At 40.8% G+C, this 21,840-nt stretch overlaps 2 protein-coding genes across 2 annotated transcripts in view; one reads left to right on the top strand and one right to left on the bottom strand.

Moving 5' to 3' along the window:
* Positions 1-8,936: 8,936 nt before the first annotated feature.
* Positions 8,937-15,485, top strand: s100p (S100 calcium binding protein P). The gene is made up of 4 exons (XM_084067123.1): positions 8,937-9,044; positions 11,387-11,557; positions 11,735-11,930; positions 14,978-15,485. The coding sequence occupies exons 1-4, from the start codon at positions 8,998-9,000 to the stop codon at positions 15,260-15,262; spliced, it is 699 nt and encodes a 232-aa protein (XP_083923249.1). The 5' UTR covers positions 8,937-8,997; the 3' UTR covers positions 15,263-15,485.
* A 3,961-nt stretch (positions 15,486-19,446) lies between these two features.
* The window catches only part of LOC311051531 (uncharacterized protein), a gene marked incomplete at its 3' end in the record, with an annotated part of 3,149 nt that continues 755 nt past the window's right edge, over positions 19,447-21,840 (bottom strand). The window contains exon 2 of the mRNA XM_084066108.1: positions 19,447-21,840. This exon is cut by the window's right edge and continues 131 nt beyond it. Coding sequence (XP_083922234.1) covers positions 19,447-21,741 — 2,295 coding nt within the window. The 5' untranslated portion in view covers positions 21,742-21,840.

Below are 21,840 nucleotides of genomic sequence, written 5' to 3'. Positions count from 1 at the left end.
CATGCTGTCGTCGTGGATTCAGGAGATAGCTGACTCATGCCTGTTATCAAGCCGTCAACAGAGCAGAAAAGAACATAACAAAAGTGTGTGCATATTAATCATTACAGGGTGAAGAACACTGTGCTTATATTTGACTCTCAAGAGGTTTCTTAAGAACACACGTGCACAAAGACAAGCAACTCAAGCCGAGAACACGCAAACATGCCCAGATGATGGATATATTTCGTGGCTTCCTTAGCTGCCTCTTCCAACTGCTACTTAAATACACACAAATAGTATCAGCACCTGCCCTTCAACCACACGCCCTTCTTCCCCCAGCAACGCAAAATGATACCCTTCAAATTGTGCTCAGGCGCCTCCAAACTCCCCTATACACCCACCAAAGATTTCTCTAGCAACAGGTTTAGGATAATGCATAGGATGGTTCTGCTACCCATTCAGCCTTTTGGTTAAAAAAGGCATGTGATCTACAAGGTTTTTATCCAACAGAATAAGTGTGAGAAAAACGCTAACAGCGTTAACTGAAAGCTGAACCAGAATGTCTCCTGCATTGAGCCACAGTCATGAAATGTATGTTTAAGAGATTCTAATCTCTCATAAAGCCTGTAAACTGCCCCTACCACATTTTTCAGAGATGTACTGGATATATCCCACATAAAATTATTTGAGCTGTCAATGATAGGGGATATAGTAACGGGAGCTATTGGAGAGGCGCTACTGTAGCGGCTAGATAACAGTAGTTTAATGTCTGCCACGTTTGTCATACAGTTGACTGACCTTCACCAGGTCAACTTTGAAGTGTGAGCATGTTTTCCATCGAACCAGAAGGTCTTAAACTGTAAAGGAATGTCTGGTATGTTTATATACGTCGTTGTGTGATGTCTGAGTGCATGTGTAGGAAGAGTGCATACAGTATGTATATATGTCCATATAACATGTCGTCTCTGCATGCCACCACACCTTTGTTCTTCCGTTACAAAGATTTTACACCTCCAGCAAATGTAGTATGTGAGACACACACATGCAAGCATACAACCATGTAGACGTGTGCTTAGGTATTCACACACACACGCGCACGTACGCACGCACAAAACCATCAACACACAGATGCTCACAAACACACACCCCGTTTTGTGGTCACCAAAACATTTGTCCTGCCCTCTGGATTTAAAGTAGGACCCTTATTGATGGCTGCTGAAAGTGCCCGGTTCAGTTTGGGCTGTAAACCATCCTGAGGCATGCTAGTCGTGCTCAGTGGTGACACGTGTGTTCACCTCAACGGCCAGCTGGGATAGTTCGTGCATCTTTTATGTCATCCACCACCAGTTTAGCAAAACAGACATTTATAGCCTGAGGGGGGAATAAATAAGCCTCTCAATAAGCTTATGGCTTGTGTATGAGGATTTACAGTAGGATGTGTTGACCAACAATGAGTGTTAGCATCAGTGAGTGTTATCATACAGTATTATTGTGCATTAATAGTTATTCATTACAGTGATGCAGAATAAGATGGATAGATGCAGGGTTTGACTTGTAAAATACATTCTTAACCACCGTATATACTTTGTTGTATGACCAATAGCGAAAATAGCCGATCACGCTGTGAGCTTGTAAATCGATGCGAGCGGCTATTTTTGCTATTTTAGAAGAAAAAAAATTATGTTTACGCATTTTGAAGATTTGACCAAAATAGGGATGCCAGGCTTAATAGTTAACATACATTTTTTATCATATTCTTCAATTCTGATATTATCAAATATAAATATCAGTTTCCCAAAACTAAATGCATGTATTTAATTCAGTCTAATCTCTCAAGACAACAGCAGAGTCAGCACCACTGCCATAAACATGTAATGTTCTTGTTAGTAGGAATAAACACAGAAGCACCCAGGAAGAAGTGGGCTCAGAAAGGGGAGGAGCCAAACCAAGTTCCTGTTTTACACAAAACAATTTGGTGGTGCCCCTGGAGGCAAATACAAAGTGGAAGATTAGATTTGTTGCTTTTATTTTTAACCGAATGGGTTCCCAGATTGAATTCAGTTTGACCAGAAGCAGGGATAAAACGTATCCCCACTGGCTATACAAATGAATGAACAGAGGGGGATATCAATAGCAGAGGCATGGACTCACACCAAATTGAAGTTGAACCCAGGACAGATGCACGGTGCTGCACGTCCACAATGGTTATCACTGTATATGATGATACGAAGCCTGCGGAGCTACAGTTCAGGCAGACAACTCATAGTGCCAACTCAGTCACATGCACACATCATCTGATTGGCTATTTAAACCTCCCTGCTTACTGCTCATTGTGTTGGCTGCTGCTGCTCTGCTATGTTGATGCTCTGGGCTCTGTTTCCATATGATTCCCTTATAGGGGTCTTGCCACTTCATTCCCTGTCACATCTTTTTGGAAGATTGTTTATTTATCATTAATATATTCCTTCTGATAATTTTCCTTTACCTGTAGACCTTTTGGCCTGACATTTTGCAGTATTGCTTTTGAATGGAGGTCAATAGACACACAGTCAACATGTTCACATCAACATTTAAATGTTAAAATGACACTCTAAATGGATCCAAATTAAGAGAGCCTAATTCAATACTAAAAGTTAACGACTAGATGTTGGGAAAAGCTGGGCCAGTTAAACGGAACAAGATGAGTCCCATGGGGCTGTTGGGGGTCTGGGGTCGTACATCTCACCAATTCATGACCACAATGTATTTATTATGAGATATGTAATCATCAGAGTAATAGAGCTGAAAACACGCTCATTAAAACATAATTATAATTACCCTTTGGTTGGATGATGAGAACTGCTGTGCCTATTGTTGCATTGTAAAGCAAACCACTAATTTGACCTTTTATCTTACCAAAATATAATAATAAATATAGTAAATAAACATATTTTGCGTGCTTCATGTTATAGGAAGGTGACAGGTGTACAGCAGTGTAACAAATACTGTAGTCGTGTGATGCAAAACAAAAGCCTCATTTTAAAAGGAATGTGATTGATTTGAAATAAATGTTTTAAAACAAGTCATCTTATTGCAGAATAAGTATATGCTTAAAACCCACAAATAACCTAATCAAGTATTTGAACATATTAAATGTAGTAATATTGAGAATAAAAAATCTGGAATGGTAAAAAACTTAATTTCATCAATTTCATGGCAGCTGGATATTTGACTACAGGAACAATAATTCCACATTCTGAACCATAATTGCTCATCTTTCCACTGCTGGCATGCACCTTTTATATTGTAGGACAGTAGGACAGTCCACATACTGTATACATTTATGTTTTCGTATTTATAGTGGCTTGCTAGCAGTGCTGGCATTCTTCATTGAAGGTACACTGCTAAATCCTGAGTGTTATTTAACTCTGCGAGTCTGCATTGTGAGCCATGTGCTCATAAGCACATCCTATATTGTAATGTAGTGTGTCTGATGAGGCAAGATACTATATATTTGACCACATCTTCCCTTCAAGTACCGACCAATTATACTGTAATTAGGTCAGACCGACAGTAGACATCACAGGCTATGATAATTAGCCTTTATTTTCCCTGGGTATGGGGAGTGATTAAAGGACAGAGAGGGTGATATCTGATAACCCCTTGGGTTGGTAACGGATAAGCCCAAGGGCTGATGAGTCAGTAGCTGAATAATCAGTGCAAGAAAAACTGCCACATGCTGAACTGTCACCACGTGACCTCACTGTGAACCCAGCATGTCAAACATGGCTGGCATGGCAGCTGTATTTGAACAAAGGCTATTTTCTCCTCGTCTAAGGCTATGGGTATATAATATATAGGCTACAAGTAATAAAAACAAATACTCTCCCAAGGCATCCATGGTTGTCCTTGGTAACTAATGTCAGGCAATGGGATATACAGTATATTAACATCATGAGCAGTCAGGTAAACATGGACATCTACCTATTAAGCAAAGCAGTGACGCCTCAAACCAGAATTGACAATTTTTTTTAAGACATGCACATGTGGGACAACCCGGGTGGCGCAGTGGTAAAGTACCTGTCCATCACCGCACAGGTTGGAGGTTCAAATCAACCAGGGTGCATCCGGCTTTGTCGAGCGTCTATACGAAACACAATTGGTTTCCGGAGGAGGGATGCCGGGCGTGGAGGGGTGGTATTTGTTACGGCACGTAATCCAAGTTCCAACAGGCTGGGACGGCACCTGTTAGCGAGGAGTGTTGGACGGGAGGAGTAGGACGGAGGCTATAGTCTACGTCCTCCCGGTGTGGGCTCCTCACTGGCAGGTGAGCCAGTAGGGCACAACAGCCGTGTGGAGGAAATAATTGGCATATCGACTAAATAGGCTCTATGCACAGCAGCCATATTGGAAAGAAATTGGGCCTCTTCTTTACTTCCTTCACAGGTGTTACTTGATTCTAATGAAGGCTCTGTTCCATTTAGTGTATAGCACAGTGGTTCTCAAACCACTGTGGTTTCAAAAACCACCATAACTCTGTGAGCGTACAAATGGACCAAATGGACCCTTACGGGTTCATTTGGTTCCATTTGTACACTCTCAGAGTTGAACACCCGTAAGGGGCCATTTGGAACCCCCTCAAGGAACCATGAGGGTCCCTGGACCCTGTTCCCAGTGAGCCTAAATGCACAATATCAGCACCATGACTCTGTTTGACCAGAATTGAACATACAGTAGCCTTCATTAGTATCATTGGTAACACCTGTGAAGGAAGTAAGAAGAGGGCCAATTTCTTTCCAATATGGCTGCTGTGCATAGAGCCTATTGGAGAGAAAAAGGGGTATGATTATGAAGCAAAAAAAAAGAAAATACATGCACACATAGAAATACAATTTCTGCAGCAACTCCCAAATTAATCCAAAATGAAAGTCTGTTTAATTTATAATTTGAATTATTATCAGTAAGCTCTCTTAAACAGACTTTAAATACATAGATAAACATAATCTACAGTATGATGAAATCAGAACCTTTACTATGCTACTAAAATATTAAAGTGTGCATATGCTGGAAAAGGGGGACATTGTCAGATGCTCACAACATGTTGGGGGTTCCAATTATCAAGGTTGCATCAACAGTGCCCATGGAGTAATTACAATTGTTATGTTCATTAGTGTCGTGTGATCCCCCAACCTCTCCTATTTAATGGACAATTACGCAGCTAATCTAGCGTGCAATCATTTGTCTAATGACATCAACACCAGAGGGTAATGACATCATTTATGTCATTAAAATAACAAACAAGATGAGATTGTCGTTTTATTTAAGATAAAACTGTAGTCACCAACAAGGAAATGTATGGCTTCTGGCAGATTATGGTGATTAAGTTATACAGCCAAAAGGAAAAATATTGGGACTAACACACTAACACAGTTTAGCTGTAGGCAGTGGTTCTCAATCTTTTCAGGCAGTGACCCCCCAAAATAATCATATTTTAACTGGGTACCCACACCCTGACAAGCACTTGTAATGTTAGGATTTTGTTTTTGTTTGACTCAGTTCCACAGATAAATATTGAGAAAATAGCAGATCTACAAGCTTTTTTAGTTTGTTGATTACTCTTTTTAGGTATTAAAATAGTTACTTAAACTGTCACTTCACTGTCATCTGGGGACCCCCCCCCAAAATCATGTGGGGACCCCCCTGGGGGTCCCGAACCACAGGGTTATGGGACCCATAAACTAAAGCTACTAGGACCAAAACTTTTGCCACTTTTTTTTGCAACCTTCACTTTGAGCACAGAGCACTTTATGAGCATGTTAAAATAAAATAAATACTATCTTCTTAGTCTCTGTCTAAGGAGTCTTCCTTAATAGTTTATGCAGAGAGCGAGTCTTTTTCTGCCAGTTTTCCTACTGTACAAGCTCACAATGTGTCGCGCTGTGACGAGTTGTGAGCTTGTAGAGCTTTTCTTTTCTGTGTATGATAATAATTTACAATCTGTAATGGTAAACCCAGGACAAAGCTCACTAATGGTCAGTTAAAAACAATGTCAAGTAAACAGTATGTTTACATACATCTGCACTCACGTATGCAGATAGTTAGATGTTTGTTTAGTACTGGTGCAGTACAGTGTGCTGTTATAACTAATTGAGGTCATTTTTATCAACTTTTTTGTATTGTATGTTTCAAAACAAATGTTTTGTGACAAAGAAATGTTCCCTTTCAAATTGCCACATTTTCCCCTCAAAATAACAAAAAACTAAAATACAAAGCAGAATATCACAAGGTAAACAAACAAGACCAGTATACATTAAACGCTCTTTAGAAGTGATGCTAATGTTAATTAAAAGGTAGGGTAAGTGATTTACTTTTGTTAAGATAAGTGTTAAATAGCTCTATAGTGTGATAGTACTCATTGCTATAAAGTGTTTGTTCAGTAAAAGGAGTCTCCCATGTCTCTCCAGCTCTTAATTAAATAGAAAATGCATTTTCAGTGCTCTCTCCTGATTAGCTTAAGTGTTGTCACCTACCTGAAAATGTATATACAGTATATTTTGTTTACTAAAGAGCTGGAGAGACCCCTGGGACCGAACAAACACTCTGTAGCACTTTAAACTTTAAACTGACTTTAAAGGCTAACTAGGTAACTTTGAACCTAAATTAAACATGCTGGTGGGTTTTCCTGCAGAAAGACACATCCCTCTGGTTGTATTTTGGTTTTGTTCCACTGTCTATGCTGACATTCATCGCTTGCAGGGACGCCTCTGTCTATGGGGGGGAGCTCGGCCAGAGCTCTTAATTGAACTATTCAGAACTTTGAAGTTCAAAGGGGTTGTGCACCGAGTTTATTTATTGGGCCATAAAAGTGACAAACTTGTTATGTTCTCGTTAGTGCTCTTTGAAGTCTGTCAGAGAGGGGAGGGGGGAGTGTGCCTGTACACACACACAGATTAGAAAAGCTACCTAGTTGGCCTTTAAATAGGGCTGCTGCTCCCCTGTTCAGAGTTGCCCCAAATTCTCCTCAACAGCTTTCAAGCTGTTTAGCCAACATTTTAAGCAGTAATGTACACTGAGGTGTCCTACTATATGACAATGCTGGATGAGGCCGAGGTGAAGAACTCCACAAAGCATACAATGGCCTCTTACTTAAGGAAAAACAGCAAACAGCTTCTACAGTGTGTTTATCGCTGTTATGTTTCCATGCAGGTTAATATATCAATACTTTATATCAATATTACAATAACTAGACCATACCCGGTCGACGCATCCGTGGGGGGATATGCGCACATGATCTGGCAACCCGGGAGGCAGTTCGTCCCATAGCTGGGCAGCCCCGTAACCATGGCGACATTCTTTGACACAAAAGCGCTAATAAGAAGCTGAGATTTGATGAAATTGAAAAACGGGCTTCACAGTTAAGTTCAGATGGTAATGGTCGATGGCTGTGTGCAAAATCAGAGCAATTGGTCCAGCCACTGAGGAGAACTGGGTAGCTTCACCTACTCACTCACTCACCACAACAAACGGACGGACAGAGGTTACTAGAATTATAGTAGGATGCATATACTTTGATTTAGAAGGGTGATTAAACTGTTGGCAGGGTGTCCGGATATCCAGTATTAATGGATGGCCAACCAGAAACTAGTATTTTCCATGGCCATTTACATTTAAATGTTAACATTTATACCAGAGGTTGTTGTTTGTTTCGTTACTAATTCTAAACAGCCAACAGCACTAGGCTGGCTCATTCTTGTTTTTAAATGGTGGAATGTACACTAGCTAGGAAGATGGGAGGAGGAGAGAAGCATGACTGACAATTAAGGGCACGATTTGTTTGTAAGCCCACACAATACAGAGTTGAGGACTGGAACAGAAGAGGACTAATCTATTCTAAAATCCAGAGTGTTTAAGGATTCAAGAGGACCGCTCTGAGATAACTTTTTGTTTAAATCATCAAACATCAAAACACACACAAATTAAATAAAAAATGTATTACTTCTGGTAAAGCTTGTACAGTATGCTCTTGGGAGGAAGGACATCTGGTGACTTGACTCACAGGATACTGTAATGACACTGACTTTGTGTTTGTTGTTCTGCATAGTGCAGGCTATTGTACAGGGGTATACTACGGTATACTGTTGCTTAAGTATTGATGCTGTTTTTTTGTGATATTATTACTGTATCTTACAGTAGCTGTTTCCTACTCTGTAACTTAAAGGTAGGGTAAGTGATATTTTTTGGTTAAAACAAAAAGTATTTTGTTAAAAGGTTAAAATACTATATTCTGATAGTAATCATTGCTATAGAGTGTTCTTTCAGTAACAGATGTCTCCCTGTCTCTCCAGCTCTTTAATAAACAGAAAATACATTTTCCGGTAGGTGCCAAAATCTCAGCCAATCAGAAAGAAAGTACCAATTTTTAAGCTTAATTTGTATAGTGTTCCAGTTCCAATTTTGTCTGCTCATTTCTTAGTGTCATCACTTCCAATTTCACTTGTTTAATCTGTATCCTGATTGAGTTCTCTATCCTGGTTGGATAAAATTGGAAATGAAACTGAAACTGAAACGAAAATGCATTTTCTGTTTAATAAAGAGGTGGAGAGACAAGGAGACTCCAAATACTGAACAAACACTCTATAGCAATGAGTACTATCAGAATATAGAGCTATTTAACAATTATTTTAACCAACGCAAATCACTTACCCTACCTTTAATTGCTGTGCAGCCTCTGGCGATTGCATTTCCCCAGAATCAGTAAAGGTCTGAGTCTACGATACGATAATACGATACGATAATAATTTATTGTCAGTTTGCACTGAAATTTGCCTTGCGACCCAAACAGTCTATGAACACTTAAGAGTGTATGTTCTTGGCAGGTGGTTTCCTCAGCCCAGTGTGAGCCCTTCTAGCAGCAACGGTGGACTACGATATCAGCCCAGTGTGAGCACTTCTGGCAGCAGCGGTGGACTACAATATCAGCCCAGTGTGAGCACTTCTGGCAGCAGCGGTGGACTACAATACCCACAATCCTCTGAGAGGATGTTCCTATGGTCAGGAAGTAAATCATCACAGGGAGGAAGTGGGAGGTACTGTGTATTTTCTTACTTTACAACCAACTTAAGCTTGCATTTACATTACAATATTAGGAATTGGTTATTTACAATTAGTTATTTACAAACTTGACTGTGCTTCAGCTCCTGTTTCCAAATCCTCCTGTTGTACACATTACTGTATACTATTTTGCCCCTTCCTCTGCAAATTTGATTTTAGTATTTAAAGCAGCACTGTAACCTTTTAACAACTATATAGCATATTATGTCCCACAAAATTATAAAGTTACATGTTTAAGCAATAACAATCATCCTTCCATAAATGTATAGACTCAGGGGGGTCCCTAGGGGCTTGACTGTATTACTATGTACTGTATAGGGGAGACAATGAGTTTCATCCTGGCAGTTGCCAAGGCACAAAGGCAGAACTGCCAGTCAAAGCGAAGACTGGCCAATCACAGTGTGTCCTCGTCAGACATACCTTAAACCTGACAGTGCAGGAACAGTGTGGTGGTCATGAGGGCTATTTGGGGGCCAGTTGGGGACAGATCAGACAAATAATTTAGGCAGCCACTGTATAAACATAATAATTTATATGACACGTATGCGTCTAGTCTCCAGTGCTGAACGACGTCCGGGGATGTGAATGTAAAGTAATACAACAGTACTACACATTATAATTGTCTCCCTTGGATGCATTCATAGTGGTATACCACCAGTTCTAAAAAGCATGAGGAAAATAGATTCCACATTCTTAAATGTTTTTAGCCCTGCTACAGTAGCTGCAGTGGTCAGGCCACTTTGGTCCCAAACAAGATATTTGGAAAACTACTGGTTGGGTTGCAATGATGTGTGTTGTAATGTATACCTTCATGCTCCCCAGAGGATGGACCCTACTGATTTTGGTGACCCTATTGGCCACAATTTTCACTTGGAGACAATATACCTAAACATCTTTCTGCAGATGTATTTATTTATTTATTTATTCGCCCCATCAGCACAGGGGACTGGATGGCAATGTCAGTTGATTCAAACCACTTTAGTCTGGTTGGGTGTAAGTAGCAATCAAATGATCACTTTTCATCAGAGCAGTTCACTCTGCTCAGTCCAAGGGCATACTGGTACTTTTTATAGTGTCATGGAAGAAAAGCCTTGGAAACGTAATTTCTCCCAAGAGCAAACTGATGCCCTTCTGAGGGAGGTTCAAATTGTCAAATAAATCTATGGTACCACAAACAAAAACAAAAAACAAAAAATATTTAAATTATCTTGGGAGGAAATAACAAATGCAGTCAATACATCTGGCACTGATCCTATGAGAAGTGTTAGTCAGTGCGTAAAGCCCAGTTCATAAGACCAATTCCTATTCGTCAAAAAAACTATGTGGACTGACACAAAAAATACTGCTGCATGGATCAAGGGATTGTCAGTTGTATCCATGCTAATAATCATATCAAGTTGAATCATGGTCTTTTGCACCTACTCTTAATCAGAATGTCCAGAGTGCACTCTGAGAGGGCGATGCTCTGAATAAACCATTAGGAATTCTGAACATGATCTGAATTTAAGAGCAGGACATTTTGGTGACAGAGTGCACTCTGTCACCTGGAGTGTCAATTTATGAACATACCCTGGCCTAGACTCAATATTGCCTTGAATGAATGTGTTCTTTAAAAAACATATCCTCTTTAAGGGTGATGTGTAAACACAAAAAATGCCATACCCACCCTCTCAGATTACTCATTCGTCATTTCTTTCAGCACATACGCAAGTGTCTCCAGGTTTCTTTTTTTGTTATCCCAAGACACTGGCTTGATGCTGTATTGATTACAGTGTTGGTCTTTGACCGTGACAATTTAAAACGATATGTCATATGATATGAATGCAACTAGTGTGTTATGTGCATACTTTGTGATCTCGAACATTATAAGTGGTTCCCATTTGAAATGAATAAGAAGCAAATGCAATGTGAAGAAAGTGAATGTGAAGAACAAAATATTAAAGTACTGAATGCCAATACGTGCCTTTAATTAGGCAATGAATAGACAAAAGTGAGTGCTATACTTTGACATTTTTAGCACTGCCGTGATGCAGTCGCAGGCACAACGGCTTCTCAACCAATCACAATGTACGTTCTGTGGTACAATCCCACTGAGCATTTTTCGGGCTATTAGACTTCTAAAATACGCCTAGACGTTAAAACAACATAATTTCAACGGCTATATATAGACGGTCTATACATAGACGCTTAAAAAACAGCTAATCAACATCTAGGGCAGGCTAAGCCTATAGCCGTTGAAAAAACTTTCACTTTTAGAACAGTTATAAGAAGTCTAATAGCCGACTATGTCTCACTGGGATGTGCTACACTCTCTCAGGTCGTTCTACCAGAAGATTCGTGAGTATGAGGTGCTGGACAAGAAGAAGACTGTGACAGCTCTGAAGGCAGGAGAGGACAGAGCCATACTACTAGGTCTCAGCATGGTGCTCATCTCCATCATGATGTACTTTGTTCTGGGAATCACCGTACTACGGTCATACTCTGACAGGTAAGCCTGAGTTTTATACTTAACTTATACAAGTTATATGTATAACATGCCCAAGATCAAATGCCATATGGGCACAATCATATGGCACTGATCATGACATACTGTAGTACGAAAAACAGAACATTATACGCCACTGAACAAAACATGCAGTGTAAGCAGACCAAATCTTCTCTCCAGTGTGTGGACAGAGGAGACTAGCTGTACGGTTCTGAATTCCACCATCGTGTGGGATGTGAACTGCTCATACAGCTGTGGTGCCGAGTGCTGGAAGAGCTCCCGCTACCCTTGTCTTCAGGTGTACGTTAGCTTGAACTCCTCAGGCAAGGTGGTCCGACTGTCGCACAACGAGGAAACACAAGACAGCAGCATGGAGGTATACAGAAGTGATTTGGAATGTGTAATAAGAGTACTGCACTTTTCACATTGTATCCTTATGTGCATATATAGGGCAGTTCATGATTAGTTTATGATTTAAACTGTAATGGTTCGTCTGAGTGCAAATCTCTGCCAGGAGGCATGATGTAGACTACTGTACGTCCCTCCATCTTTCTGTCAGTCTCCAGGGCATGTGATGGTTTAGAGTTCTGTGCGTGTATGAAAAGGCATGTGCTATGGGGGGAAGGGATACAGCATATTAAGCGTTATTATCATAACATCATTACGGTGCAACCAGAGTAGACTGGCTATATGTAGACAAAAGCTTTGAAGAGTGAACGCATCTAAAAGTAGTGTGGCATGTTGTCATCACTAGGACAAACATGATGTTACAATGTTTATAGCCCAAAGGCCAGTCCAGACATTCATGAAGCATATACGTAGGGGTCGGCACAGACTAAAAAAGCAGACCTCAGCATATTTATACGTCTACCTGGGCATGTCCGCATCAAGCTCAATTATTGTGACCATGCGCACCTAACAGTGTCAAGCTGTTTCAGCTGTACAGTCTTTAGACTTGGTAAATGGAATGAGCTTTGTGTGATTTAACTTGCAACGTGTGCCCTCGTAATACTAACCCGTGCCCTCAAAATACTAACTCATGCCCCCGAATTAACTAACTTGTGCGCACAAGAATAGTATTTCAGGGGCACAACTTAGTATTTGGAGGGCACAAGTTAGTATTTTGAGGGCACATGTACAAAGGACCCCAATGGAAACAAGCCATAGTGCTTTCTTGCGTTTAAAATCCTCAGACCTTGTATTGAACTGTACTTCCCTGTGCTTGTCTTTGCAAACTGTTAATAAAGTATTCAATCAATCAAACAATAATTTCTGGTGGCAAGCTAGAAGACTTGTCTGTCTCTTGTCTGTCGCCATAAAAGAACAGGTGTTCTTTTATGGCGGTTTTGAAGGAGGGTAGGGAGTCGCACTTTTTGATGGCACTTTGATGTCACTTTTTAGAGTGTCTCTAACTCTTTCGAAGTGGTTTGACAGGTACATGGGCACTGGTCCCTTGGGTACCTGAGCCATCCCACCCTAAAATAATGAGCAGGGGTTAGATGAGTCCTAGGTGTGAGGTCTAGTAGTAGGTTGTTTTGAGAGGTCTGAAGTTATCTTATTAATTTAGACCGGGAACGAATCTGTGTCATTTTAGATTTCTTTGACTATTCAAAAATAACAGATATACAAGCTCGAGTGTCGCGCTATGAGCTTGTAGATCTGCTATTTTTGAAAAATCATGAACATTTGTGCATTCTTTGAATATGTACTTTTTTAAAGCGAGCATTTGTAACTCAAATGTTTGCTTCTGGGCGGTCCCTGGAACAAAATATTTGTATATATTTTTTATGTATATAGTTAGGATTTAGAAAACATTTTTAGAATCAGCCTCAGGTCTTAATGGGTTAATGACTTTGAAGTGCCAGAGTACCATGGTGCATGTATATTCAAAATGACTTTGGATGAATGTTCCAGCTAGTGTCCTCAGTGCATTCCTACTGACCAACGGGGAGATCCTGCCCAAAAATCTTGTTCTTTGGTTGACTCTCTTGATGACTTTTGTTGCATTTTTTTCACTGGGAAGATTGTTAACCCAGATAGGTAACCTCTTCTTTCCTTGTTATGATATGAGATCACATTGTGTTACCCACTCTGACCGTAAAGTCTGTGGCCTTACTGAGGTTAATTTTGGACCCTAAAAGAATGGATTCAGTTTTGCCCAGGTGTAATGACAGTTTGTTATCAGCGAGCCATGTGCAGATTTTTCCGAGCTTGGAGCTTTGTTCTTGTCCGAGACCAAGAGTGCCGAGTCATCCGCGAACAAAAACAAGTTGCATGCTGATGTCACATGCTGATGTCATGTTGTTAATGTAAATTAGGAACCCACAAGTAATTGTGAATGACATACAGTTGTACAGTACTTCATTGTTCTGTGTGAACTGGAAAGTGGGATTGCCACTTTGCCACTTCCTGGTGTGAATTATGTTTGTATCACTACCAGTCAGTAAAAGGTATGAATCAGCCGTGATGCAGCCTTCACAAGAGGACATTATATCTAATGCAAGGTTTGGACAATAGGTCAGTTTACAGTAGGCTTGTCTCTAAATAGACATAGCGATCTTTATAACCTTCACATGCAGCCTCTTGAGATGTAGCATCTCGTTTTCAAGGGGGCCCTCAAGGGGGTTCTAATTAGAACATGACTTCACAAAAACAATGTTGGTGTGACTAAGAGATTTTCGGAAAAATATATATTACATGCATACATTCTCAACTACAATGCATCTTTGATGAGCTAGCATTTTCAGTCTCGAGCCTTGGCTTGTGCCGGCGAATGAAAAGCCTGCTATTGACTAGTGCCGGTACCTTCCATGAGCCAGAGACAAGACACACAGACAGACAGACACACTGGCAAATTCATCACAAAGACAGGGCTGAATGTAATATCTATAAATACTCTCTAAAAGGGACTAGACGGCATCGCTCTGTGTTAATAAACAATGTTTTTCTCATTGAATGGGTAGATGAGACTAATGATAACTTATTTTTGTTAATGTTAATGCCCGTTTTATTGGATTTTAATTGTTAATTTACACATCATTACCTTCTAATGGCTTCAGTTTACTCTCCACCATATAGTTTATGATTCTCCGGGGGGACTCTAGAGCAGGTCTACTTTTCCAAATGTGTTCAAAGATTGCCATACTGTATCAAAAATTAATCGAGGTTCAGGATGGAATATACCAACAAAGCTAGATGGTGCTGCCCATACTATATGGCATTGGTTCTCAAAGTGAGGTCCGGGGACCCCCGGTGGTCACAATCATTTTAACCACTTTAACCATATTTTATACTTTTGCTATTCAAAAATGGCAGATATACAAGCTCATAGCGCGGCACTTGTCCTTGACATGAAAAGGTTTGAGAACCACTGATATACGGACCGGTACACAACTTTCTCCCTTTCTTGTTCCCCTCCCACAGTGCTTCTTCATCCCAAAGTGCCGTAAGGACTACGCGGCCACACACACCATGGTCCAGAACATATCCGCACGTCTCACGACTCAACAAATAGTCCCGTGTTTCGTGGACCCCGGATGCCACGTGGAGAGCGCCATCCTGACGCAGATCTATGGCCAGGTCGCCGTCTTCAACTCCCTCTTCTGGCCCACCAGCACCTTGATTTGTGGATTCGTCATCATTGCCTTGGTTAAGTTGACCCAGTACCTGTCGATCATGTGCGAGCAGCTGAGCCGCATCAAGATGTGAAGGAAGGGCTGCAGTTTCACAATGTCATCGGAAAGACAAAGTGACAAACTTTCTGGTGCGGTTACAGCTTTATTGTTCTGATACGAGAAGGGAGGGACCCTTCATACTGGAACACTGAGACTCATCTCAATGACCATAAAAACACTATAACAGAGAGACAGCTAAATAATGTAAAAGTAAACTTATGTAAATGTAATTGCCAGTGATGACTGACACCAGTGAAGACTATGATTGGTAGGATTTAGTAATAGTATTAAAGACAATTGCAACAGCAAAGGATTCGTTGTCACGGCTTTTGTACAAAATGAGACATACTGTACAGTACACCTGCACTGGGTTACACACTGTAAGATATGATGACTCTGTAGCTATTTATGGTCATTGTTTCTTATACAGTTGTCTCTTAAATGGGTCACACGTTCTCGATGTTTGACATATAACAAATAGAATGTTGTTATGATGTGTGGTGATTTAGACCCGAGCTGGGATCGTATCACAGTCTCCCACTCGGCAAACCGACGCACAACCTACCGTGGCAATAGAGCTGAGCCCGATTGGCAGAGTTGTTGTGGCCGGGTTTTTTTCCGGGGCACCACATCTACCACCTCAGTTTTTGGGAGCGCCTCCTCGCTCTCCACATTATACGCTACGCCGCTCACGATACGCTCAACGACGCACGACTTTCATGTCCCTCACGTGAGAACCTCATCCTAGTCCGGCCGACTACGCCAGATGTAATGATTTAGACCCGAGCTGGGATCGAACCCCAGTCTCCCACTCGGCAAACCGACGCTCAGACCTACCGTGGCAATAGGGCTGAGCCCGATTGGCAGAGTTGTTGTGGCCGGGTCTTGTCTGGGGCACCACATCTGGTTAAAAAGCTGTATTAGATTTCAACTTTGTCTAGGACAGTTTATATTATAGTAAACTATATCATGTGAAGTTGGATAAAGTTTGAGAATTTCCAAGGCACTGTTTTTGATTTTGCATGGATATACTGTCTTTCATTGCTATTTTAATGTAGCTGCTGCATCATTAAACAGAGCAAAGATATCACAGCCAAGACTGAAAAACTACAGTAGATGTCGAGTGTTGTTTAGATACAGCAGTCTGACCCTGATATTTCTGGTAATTTTTCTGTGACTTCCACATGATGAAAGGAGATGGAATGTGTTTAAAAATTGCCGGAGGTACTCAGTAAATGGTGCAAAGCTGGTTAAATGAATAAGAAACTGGGCTGACAAATAATCCATTAAATGTTTTCAGTTCGTATGATTATGGGCTTGTTGGTATGCAAAAATTAAGTGACATACAGTAAGTCTTGAGTATTATTGGGAGCACCTTAGATACATGTAATATAACATACTGTACAGGTATAAACATACTACCTGATCTCCCGGGTACGAACTAAGTTACTTTACATCTTATTACAAGCTACGTTTTGCCAACTGAATGTGAAAAAACAATAACCGCACGCACACGCGCACCGCTTTATACAATCTTTCCATGCCCCCACACCCCACAGTCACACCCACACAGAGGCCTTTAAAAATCATACACAAACAGACCTTTACACAATCTCTCCCTGCGATACCCACCCTCTCAGATTACCCATTAGTCACTTCTTTCATCACATTATGCAAGTGTCTGCAGAGGCATCCTGGCGTCCCAGTCTAACTCTGATATCCTGTTCTGATACATTCAGTTTATGTTTGTACAAAAGATTGCTGCTAGCAACGTATATTACTAGCAGCTGACCCAACACAGTCGGTTGATTTTTGTTACATTTTGGTCTGTTAAGCAACACTGTGATAGTAGAGAAAGCAAGCTATACCTCCATCTACATTGGTTCCATTTTGATTTCTCCTATTATGAAAGCGCTCTAAAATATTGTGTCATAAATAAGTATCAGTACAAGTGCAATCAACAAATTGAAATGTGGAAAAAAAGCTCCCCTATATGCAATGAAATAAGCCGGGAGCTGAAAAGAAAACAGCAATGCCCCCTCCTATTGATTTTGTGTCCCCTCACAATTTTGATGTAGGACATTTAGCATCATTTTGCTGTTTATCAATGTTCTTATTGCATTATCCGCTTTTATGACCCAACGTGTTAGTTTGTTGATAATCTAGTCTATTGCAGACCTATCTGTTCAACATGAATCTGTTGCCTACCGTAGGCATTTCCTGCCAACTGCATTTGTTTCCTGCCGCTAAGTTATGCCAAATATTTCTCTGTATACATTTGGATGGAATGCTCATATGTCATCCTCATATACTGTAGGCTGTTGTAAAACCTTCAAAATGTTATAGCAGAATATAATATTAACATACAATAATTGACAGAACCTTTTTTAGCTTTGGTGACTATAAAAACTCGTGCCACTCCGGCGTCCGTCAACTTAAGCTGGTACCAGGTGTGCCTCAGAAAGAGGTTAACTCACCTACTGTACGCTGGCGGCTCGGTGAGATGTTTGCACCGTCATGTTTTCAGGCCCAGATCAAGTTCCTACAGTACCTTCCATTTTTCTTCAGTCATTCTCCATATCACACTGTAAAAGTAAGCAGAGATTACCCTTGGAATTTACTTTACTTTGACCTTTACCAACAATAAATAGGCTAAAGAATGGCTTTTAAAGGGATAGTTAATTTTGGATGGGATCAAGTTGCAATTCCTTGCAAAAGTAGGGAAGGGTTTAATACTTTGTAGGCCTACTTGTTAACCCATATGATTTGGATCTACAGAAACGTGTGCATATTCATATTCATCCACGTGGCTCTTTGATATAATTTGCTAATCTTACTAATAGTAAGATGATAATTAATTTACTTATGTGTAGTTTTGTGAGACCAACCACAAATGTGTTTCCCCCTACTTTTGTAGTAGTTGTAAGCAACCCCGGCTAATAAGGATGGATCTCAAACTGATGATTTTAGAAAGTTTATTCCTGGAACCACCGTAAGAAATGTAGGTGGGAAAGCACAGAAAAATAGTACAAACATCAATATGACTAGTGACAAACACATCATAAACCATACTGAAATAAAGCTAAATGCTCTATAAAAAAATTAAGTGACACAGATGAATCAATAAACATTTGACATTATGTCCTGTGTTACAATTACTTCAGCAAGAATTATTTTTAAACCAAAATGACAATCTCTCTTTAGAGTGCAAAACATATGAAATAGTAAATACTGCAATTATCTTAATCACAAAGAAAATAGCTTTCATCTTATTAAACCACAACAATGAAATGTAAGTCATTATAATGTATCTCCTTTTACTGAACATGAAATATACCCTTTTAGTCCACGCACTGTTATTATGAATTACTGATTTAAACCCATATTTATTCATATAATTAATTATATATTGACGTTACTGAGGCTTCTCAAAGGGTCGAAAATAGATCAGTAGAGTGACGTGCAAAATAGTCTATTAACTTGTTGACTGAATCCACAAAGGACAGAAAGTAACAAGACACGCAAACAACAATGCAGCAAAACAAACTATACCTTGTATATACCAGGTGCTTAAACAAAATAAACCTTGTGGTTGGAACATGGACATGCTCCTTCGACGTTGTTTTCATTCATTCTGACGTCTTTGCAAAGACGCGCTGAAAGTACACAGTGGAGTGACATCCTTCCTGTTTCAGGCAATTTCAAAATAAAAGCCTTTACTATAACAGACTAATAAAAACGAACTCAAATACAATTCTTTCAAGCAAAACAATATAAAGGTGTCAGTTGAGGCATAAACAATAAAACATTATACAATAAAACATTATATGTCCAATGTAAACAATAAAAGGACCCAAATAAAGTGATAAACTATACAACTTGGCAAAAAAGTCCACAGTAAAGTATCTTTAAAAGTCCAAAGGTTTGGCATGTTTAGGGTGACAATAGCGCCGCCTGCTGGCCAGGAGGTGCATCTGGTGGGCTTTTCTTATAGAAAATAACAGTACATTTTAAGACACTAATTTATGCAGGGCAGTGCTTAAGTGGTTCGTTACACTCCCACCAAAACATGAGTGAATTGCAGGACCCTAAGTAATGCAAAACACGAATGATTTCTCACTCAAAGGAACATTTAAGCAAGACATAGGCCATTAATCACGTATACACTTAAGCATGAAAAACAAAAAAGAAAGGAAACGCTTTATAGCGACAGGGCAGTCAACCCGTATCTAGCAGAAAGGACAGTTTCTGGACTGGTTGCTCAACTTCAGACATCTTGTAGCGATGCTCGACTTTCTTTTCCAGATTTCTGTCTCCAAGGCTGACTCTCCTCATGAGTCCATCTTTATCCGTCGTGGCTTTTGAAACCTTTCCCAGTCTCAACTCGTTGAGGTGAAGATCAGCCATCCTTCGCTTCTCCAATAGTCTCCGGTGCCGTCTACTATGATGACCTTTGGGGATGATTGCTGGGTGCATGATGAGTTTGGGAAGAGAGGACAGCCGTCCTCCCAGCTTAAGAACACCCTCTTTGTCAAGACAAGCATCAGGAGTGTATAATAGGGTGTGAGATGGCAGGTGAATGCCTTTGTTCACCAGTTTCAACTCTTCTTGATCCACGTTTTCCTCCAGGTCTTTGATTAGACAATTTTCTGCTTCTTCTAGTTCTGTTGCAGTGATGAGATCTGACTCCTTGGTGTGATTTACTCCTTGCTGAGGTATATAGCCTTTCTCTCCTTTTCCTTCATCACACACTTCCTCTTCATCACCTTCCTCGATGACCTCTGCTGGAGATACTGGGGGAAGTTCCTTAATGTTGACTCTGTGACAAATAGTGTTGACACTTGGCGAGTCTTGGTATGGCTCTGAACGGCCCACAATGCTCCATTCCAGTGCTGTGTGAACAGCATAGGGTTCCTCTTCTCCTCCAATAATTGCTTGTTTTGGTGCTAGTGCCCTTGAACAGCCGTAGCCTCTTACTCCGAGACCTGAAGCCCTTTCACTCTGCATGATGAAATCCTTACCAAGCATAGTGGTTATCTTCAGGTTGACAGGACGTGATTCAGCTTGTAGCTCCTTGCTCACCTCCTGGTCGATAAAGACAGTGTCACTCTGAATGGAGGCATTTGCTGACGGCCCTTCAGACTCCACATTGAGAGATTTAGTAATAGCCATGTCATTAGTGTTACCTTGGTTTGAGACTGGTGCAGCGTTGGCTTTCTTTATGTAGTCGTCATCATGTAGGCATGTTGGATGTTTACCTTGACAGGTGTCACAGGAGTGTCGGTGACGGCAGTCTTTTGCACTGTGACCTGCTTTCATGCAACCGTAGCAGAGTTTCCTTTCCTTCATGTATTGTCGTTTATCTTCTAATGACTTTGTGCCAAATGCAGTGCAGTTGTGAATCATATGATTACCGTCTTGACAGAACAGACATGGCTTAACACTTACTTTAGTAGACCCTTGATCGTTGTTCTCTACAGCTGCTTCTGCATGGAAGACGTTGGCCATGTCCGTTTCATTGTCTTCAGGGTTCCGTTTTTCCAATGTGGCTTGAGCAATGTAGGACACATCTGCCTTTGGAGGTGGGGATGCTGCCATGATAGGCTGTTGAATGGGAGGTGAATTAATCGGTTGCTGTGGTGCTGTAGAGACATTAATAGGCTGTTGAATGGGAGATGAAGACACATCTTGTGCAGCTTTATGCTGCCGTCCTTGAGCATTGGGGTTGGTAGAGTGGATGCTGTCCTCTTGTGCCATTGCTTGATTATAGGCCTGTAGTCTGGCTCTTGCTACTTTTACATCCCTTAGTGCCTTTAGTCTTTCCAGCTCCTGCTCCATTTGTGCTATGCTTCTAACCTTCTGTGCTATGCTTACATCCTTCTGAGCCTCTAGTCTTTCCAGCTCTTGCTCCTTCTGTGCTAATTCAGCTGCTGCTTCTGCCCGCTTAGCTGCAATAGGGTTTGTAGACCTTGACGACCGTTTACTTGATGCTCCGCTGGACTTGTGTGTTGTATGTGAGGCTGTGGATCCGTAGATAGAACAAGCATAATCTGGCTCAAGTAGCTTATGGAGGCATTCCTTTACCTTTTGACTGTCGAAGTCTCCATCATTTCCTAATATCCGTTCATGTATGACCGTCGCAATGTCCTTTGTCACTGCCTCACAAGCATCAATCCGCCGTCTTGTGTCATTGGATGGAGTGATGTAATCTTGTATTTCTATGTAACTGCTCAAGACATCAGCCTTTGCCTTTTTAATTGTGTCAAAAAGCTCTGCAAGTTGACTCTTAGGAATGTCTGTCTTTAGCTGTTCTCTTGTTGTGCGAGCCTGCACCTTCCATTGTTTGTACAGTTGGTTGATCCTTTTCTCTTCTTTCTGGGCCTCCTCTCTCATGAATGAAAACATCTGCTCCGTGGAATTCCGTTGATGACCAGTGCGGTGAAGCTCCTCCTCTTCCGTTCCGTCCTTATGAGGGGGCTCCATCGGCTGGTCTGCGTTTGCTGATGCTTCCATTTTCCTTACAGGAGAACCACAGTCTTCAGAAACGTTGTAGGACCTCTACTGTCATCATACAGTGTAGGGTGAAGCTCTTCTTGACTGTCATCAGACAGG

This window comes from Gymnoscopelus microlampas, assembly GCF_963454915.1.
Source record: "Gymnoscopelus microlampas genome assembly, chromosome: 9".
Classification (NCBI taxonomy): domain Eukaryota; kingdom Metazoa; phylum Chordata; class Actinopteri; order Myctophiformes; family Myctophidae; genus Gymnoscopelus; species Gymnoscopelus microlampas.
Note: the sequence above shows the minus strand (reverse complement) of the source record. Positions and strands in the feature narration are given on the sequence as shown.